This window comes from Salmo salar, chromosome 02 (genome assembly GCF_965601325.2).
Source record: "Salmo salar chromosome 02, fSalSal1, whole genome shotgun sequence".
In the NCBI taxonomy this organism is placed as follows: Eukaryota; Metazoa; Chordata; class Actinopteri; order Salmoniformes; family Salmonidae; genus Salmo; species Salmo salar.
The window spans coordinates 24,912,575-24,918,574 of record NC_138292.1 but is presented as its reverse complement, the minus strand read 5'-3'; the positions used below and the strand labels follow the sequence as shown (position 1 = coordinate 24,918,574).

The following is a 6,000-nucleotide window of genomic DNA, read 5'->3' as shown; positions in this document are numbered from 1 at the left end:
TTTCTAACTTCAATAATACCAACTTTATCTCAGGTCTACAGTGACTTGGCCCTGTGTCCACTGATGTCTCCCTTCTCCTTCTCTTCCTCTAGGTGTGCATCTTCAACGACTGGCTGACCAGCACCATGGCCAACTAATACATCTGATCCTGGCTTCAGTCCCCCAGCACTATCGCACAACTCTACAACATCATCTGCAGTTCACCATTCACCTATTCACTGGAGATGCAAATCGTATGATGAATAAAGCATTTAAAATTATTTCAGTCTACTGAGACTGTTTGAACTTGTTTTAACAGCTCGGAGGGATTGGGCTGGGGAAATGTAGCCACTCTCAAATGTATAGACAGATCTATGGATGCAAGGAATGACCATCAATGAGACCAAAATAACCATGTTTTGAAGCTAAACTGTTTGTGTTAACAATTACACTGTTTACAAACAATAGAGTAAAAAGGCTGTATATTTGTGTTCTGATTGGGTAAGACAGTTGAACTAAGCTCATGATTAGGTATTTCTCTATAGTATAATACCATAAGCCACAAACTTGCAGCTGGGTCTGCTCACACAACTTTGCATAGATTATTCTCATTTTTGGCTCCTAAGTGCTTCGTCCAGAGACATGCCATAGGCCACTTTATACTCGCCTATGTTTTATATTTCTTTACGTTTTTTGTGTTTTTGGAATGTCTGTAACCATGGGAAACCGTGATGTCACAATGTACACCAGAATCTCAATTGAGATTCTCCCAATGTATAGAATGCTGCCTCTGTCTGGTCTTAACTTTCATTATAGTTGAAGTTCAAGTCTTCGAACCCCCTGAACGGCGCCTTACACTATTGAACACATACACAACAGTATGTGTTCAATAGCATACTGTAGCAAAAATATAAATGTGTATACACTGAATATAGTTAATTTTGATTTATCGGAGCGTTGGGGAAAATACATAGTTGTAACACTTTTTATGCATCAAGTGATCACTTCTCTCTGACATTTACGCAAGCATGGCCCCATAAAACGAATGTTGCCACTTGTGGATTTATGAAAAATATGAACATGTCTATGACGTTTCCAATAGAAAGATATTTCTAGTGAGAAATAATTCCTCTTAACAGTTTACAAGGTTAAAGGGATAGTTCACCAAAATTAAGAATGAACATAATCCTAATGATTTGTAGAGAGAGTAGTCTGTGCAGTCAGAGAATCTGTATTCTGTAGAGCCAGAGAATCAGCAACCCAAGTTTTGTTTGATATGTTCCCACATATTTGATAGCCAAACATAAATGGGACTGGTAGATCCCCCCCCTCTGTTACAATTACAGATTTATAAACAGACACAAATTTAGACATTCCACTTGTAAACAACACTCCTTTGATGACATACAGAACAAAATATTGCACTACTACATTCATGAATATGTGCTCTATGCTGCCTGCATGTAAGAAGTACCTTCTACGGTATATTCATTTTTATAGTTAACCTTGGGAAATAGACTCAGTAACTCAAATTATTTTAAATGCTTTATTTGTCATTAGTATTTAATCTCCAGCACATAAGGTGGATGTTGAACTGCAAACGATGTTGTAGAGTTGTGGGACCGTGCTGGAGGACCGAAGCTAGGATCAGATTTAGTAGGTGGCCATGGTGCTGGTCAGCCAGTCATTGAAGATGCAAACCTAGAGGAAGAGAAGAAGAGAGACATTAGTAGACACGCTCAATGGGAGGCAACATGAGAACCATCAATCAATGTTTTATAGACTCAGTGTCTTTTTTCAGGAAAACAAGGGATGTCACAGTGATGTATGAATGTTGATGTTTTCCTCAAACACAACAGGAAAACAGTTTTTCTGTCTTACCTTGGCGTAGACACCGGGGTTACCGGGCTCGGCACAGCCATAACCCCAGGACACAACACCCTGGAGCTCACCATTGCACACCACGGGGCCACCGGAGTCACCCTGAGAGAGAGAGCGAGAGAGAGAAAGATTGAGAGATCAAGAGAGAGGAAGGGAGAGAGAGAGAAAGAAGGGAGACAAGTGATATGAATTGGTTATTTCATTATCAATTTCTAATCAATTGAAAAAGTTAATTTAAAGTCATCATTGGTACCACTGAACTGAGGTCAGAGTAGTAAGTACCTGGCAAGAGTCCTTGCCTCCCTCCAGGTATCCAGCACAGAACATGGCGTTGGTGATCATGCCAGGGTAGGAGTTGTTACAGTCGCTGTAGGACAGGATGGGGATGTTCAGGCACTGAAGCTTGTTCTTGTCAGCGGCTGTGAGGAAAAGCAGACCGAGAGAAATGGAAGAATGGAGAGAGAGAGAGAGAGAGAGAGAGAGAGAGAGAGAGAGAGAGAGGATGGAGGGAGGAATGGAGGGAGGAAGGAAGGAAGGTAGAAGAAGGTGGAGAAGGAGGAGAGTTATTGTTAGATATAATGACATAGTGTTTTTAACCTCTCTTGGGTAGGGGGCAGTATTTTCACGTCCGGATAAAAAACGTACCCGATTTAATCTGGTTATTACTCCTGCCCAGAAACTAGAATATGCATATATTTGTTTGATTTGGAAAACACCCTAAAGTTTCTAAAACTGTTTGAATGGTGTCTGTGAGTATAACAGAACTCATATGGCAGGCCAAAACCTGAGAAGATTCTATACATCAAGTGCCCTCTCTGACCATTTCTTGGCCTTCTATAGCCTCTTTATCGAAAACAGAGGATCTCTGCTGTAACATGACATTTTCTAAGGCTCCCATAGGCTCTCAGAAGGCGCCAGAACGGGGAATGATGACTCTGCAGTCCCTGGCTGAAAAACAGTAGCGCATTTGGAAAGTGGTCGATCTGAGAACAATGACACGGGCGTGCGCGTGCACGTGAAGACACCATTTTCTTCTTTCAGTCTTTGAACGAAAACAACGTCTCCCGGTCGGAATATTATCTCTATTTTACGAGAAAAATCGCATAAAAATTGATTTTAAACAGCGTTTGACATGCTTCGAAGTACGGTAATGGAATATTTTGAAATATTTTGTCACGACATGCGTCCGCGCGTCACCGTTCGGATGGGGACCTGAACGCACAGACAAAAAAGAGGATATTTGAACATAACTATGGATTATTTTGAACCAAAACAACATTTGTGGTTGAAGTAGAAGTCCTGGGAGTGCATTCTGATGAAGAACAACAAAGGTAATCCAATTTTTCTTATAGTAATTCTGAGCTAGCCCGTGATGGCGAGCTATCTACTCAGAATATTGCAAAATGTGCTTTTGCCGAAAAGCTATTTTAAAATCTGACACCGCGATTGCATAAAGGAGTTCTGTATCTATAATTCTTAAAATAATTGTTATGTTTTTTGTGAACGTTTATCGTGAGTAATTTAGTAAATTCCCCTGGAAGTTTTCGGTATGTTTGCTAGTTCTGAACGTCACATGCTAATGGAAAAAGCTGGTTTTTGATATAAATATGAACTTGATTGAACAAAACATGCATGTATTGTATAACATAATGTCCTAGGACTGTCATCTGATGAAGATCATCAAAGGTTAGTGCTGCATTTAGCTGTGGTTTTGGTTTTTGTGACATTATAAGCTAGCTTGAAAAATGGGTGTGTGATTATTTCTGGCTGGGTACTCTCCAGACATAATTTAATGTTTTGCTTTCGTTGTAAAGCCTTTTTGAAATTGGACAATGTGGTTAGATTAACGAGAGTCTTGTCTTTAAAACTGTGTAAAATAGTCATATGTTTGAGAAATTGAAGTTATAGCATTTTAAAGGTTTTTCAATATCGCGCCACTCGATTCCACTGGCTGTTGACTAGGTGGGACGATGGTCCCACATACCCGAGAGAGGTTAATAGTAGGTCTACATTTTCTATGCCTGTAAACACTCTCGGTCACCATGAAGATGATCAACTGGCACAACCTTTGACCCAGATTCTGTACTCACTAGAACTCATGGTGTTGCCCCATCCAGAGACGGTACACATGGTGCCAGCGGGGGCACAGCTGGTGGGCAGAGCAACAGGCTGCACGTAGGTGTTGAGGGTGGCGGGTTTGCTCAGCTTGATCAGCATGATGTCATTGTCGATGTTGTAGGAGCTGTAGTTGGGGTGACGGATCACGCGGGATGAAGAGATGAACTGCTCGCTACCCTCAGTCACCTGGATGTTGTGCTCGCCCAGACGCACCTCCACACGGCTGAAAGAGAGAGAGTTCCATTTTTACGTTTTTTACTTTCACAGTTCATGTGAATGTGGAGTTCACCTGTGTCCTTTGGTTTTGGAAAAGTTATTTTTAACAAATTCTTGCAAGGTGTTATTGACTCAACATGTTGCTAGTAGTTCACATGGTATGCTACTTACGACTGGTAGCAGTGAGCAGCAGACACAACCCAGTTCTCATTGACCAAGGAGCCACCACAGAAGTGGTACCCAGAGTTCAGAGACACCTGGTGGGGCTGGGAGTAGGCCTTGCACTCATACCCTCCGACGATCTTGTCGTCCTCCGTGGCGACTGTAAAGGGAGAGCAGGCACATTCTTAGCTATATTACCTCACCTTTTGAGATGGAAAAGCAAGGAACTGTGATAAAACAACAACAACATATTTCTTAATAAAGTCAAAGAAACAAATGTGTGATGTTAGTGTCATTACACAGTCCTGTTCTTTATTCTATGATCATTACTATACTCACAAGCGGCTCCAATGAGCAGAACGAAGACCAGAGAAATCATGGTTGCTGTGTGATCCTGTCGATGAAAGGGGTTCATCTGCACCCCTGGTATATATGCAGAATTGGGTGTGCCGCCCCGTTTAATGAAACTGTTTGATTGGTCAAGAGAAAACCAATCAGAGGCAAAATGTGCAATGCCAAGGTCAGCATTATGACACAGCAGTTTCCATCAAGGATTGGTATGAAGTTGACCCTAAAAGCAGCATGAAGCTAAATATATGTTGTCATTAGTCCCAGTACTTTTTAAGTGCAGATTCTTGACGTCTGGATTTGATTTAATTTAATTTCTTACAGAAGAAAGTGATACATGTTCAGTAAACTACAACTGATAGTTTGAGATGGACAGTATTCTCTGCAGTTCAGACTGTATGTTGACCTCAACATGATTGGAACGCAGCTGTGTGGTTCACACGTTGGTGTTCTCTTGGATAAGTTGACAAACACAGGTTTGCTGCTCACAAGGCCAATTTTAGCTTTGTAAACAAGTAAACTGGGTTTAAGGGGTTTTGTTGAAAAGTCATTCAAGGCTGTCTTAAAAATATACTCTGTATAACTTATGGCCATGAGTTCATTACATAAATTATACTGTATGCAGTTAATATACAGTAAAACACTCAAAGTAAGCACACACTTACAATTTATTATGTTAGGTATTGTCATGGATCCCCCGGTATTGCTAATCATTCCGTTCACCAGCTCCAGAGGTCTACGTCACCATCATTATACAACGTGACAGAATAATCAACCCATCTAATGGAGACAGCAGGAAAGGCCAAGCTGGCGACCATCGTGGGGATAGACTAGCATCACGAGAACTGTCTCTCCAGACTCGGCAGCGCCATGGACAGCGTAGTGGCAACCATCCTGCATTTGGAGGGGAATGTGCAGTCCCTCCAGTCCCCAGCACCGGTTCCAGCATCAGCCCACACACCACCACTACCTGCCTCCATCCCATCTGAGCCGGTCTGCGGAATACCCCTGTCCCTCCCGGAGCGCTTTGACGGCTCCCCAGCGAGATGCAAGGGGTTCCTTCTACAATGCGACCTGTACCTCACTTGCTATGCCGAGGCTGTCTCCGGGAGAGACAGGGTTGCCACCGCCATCTTGGCACTGACCGGACGGGCCCTGGATTGGGGTGCCGTGGTCTGGGAAACTGGCGGACCCAAGGTCGAGTCCTACGAGCGCTTCATCCTCCTCTTCTACTCGGTGTTTGAGAGGGGGTTGAATGCCTACTCCAACTACGCCAGGGATCTAGGACCGCCTCGG

At 42.7% G+C, this 6,000-nt stretch overlaps 1 protein-coding gene across 1 annotated transcript; it reads right to left on the bottom strand.

The window, feature by feature from the left end:
• Window positions 1–1,511: 1,511 nt before the first annotated feature.
• On the bottom strand, window positions 1,512–4,775 carry trp-ii (trypsin II). The gene is made up of 6 exons (XM_014155449.3): window positions 4,696–4,775; window positions 4,366–4,516; window positions 3,951–4,201; window positions 2,143–2,279; window positions 1,861–1,962; window positions 1,512–1,680 (listed from the first exon to the last, which is right to left on the bottom strand). The coding sequence occupies exons 1-6, from the start codon at window positions 4,769–4,771 to the stop codon at window positions 1,633–1,635; spliced, it is 765 nt and encodes a 254-aa protein (XP_014010924.1). The 5' UTR covers window positions 4,772–4,775; the 3' UTR covers window positions 1,512–1,632.
• Window positions 4,776–6,000: the final 1,225 nt, after the last annotated feature.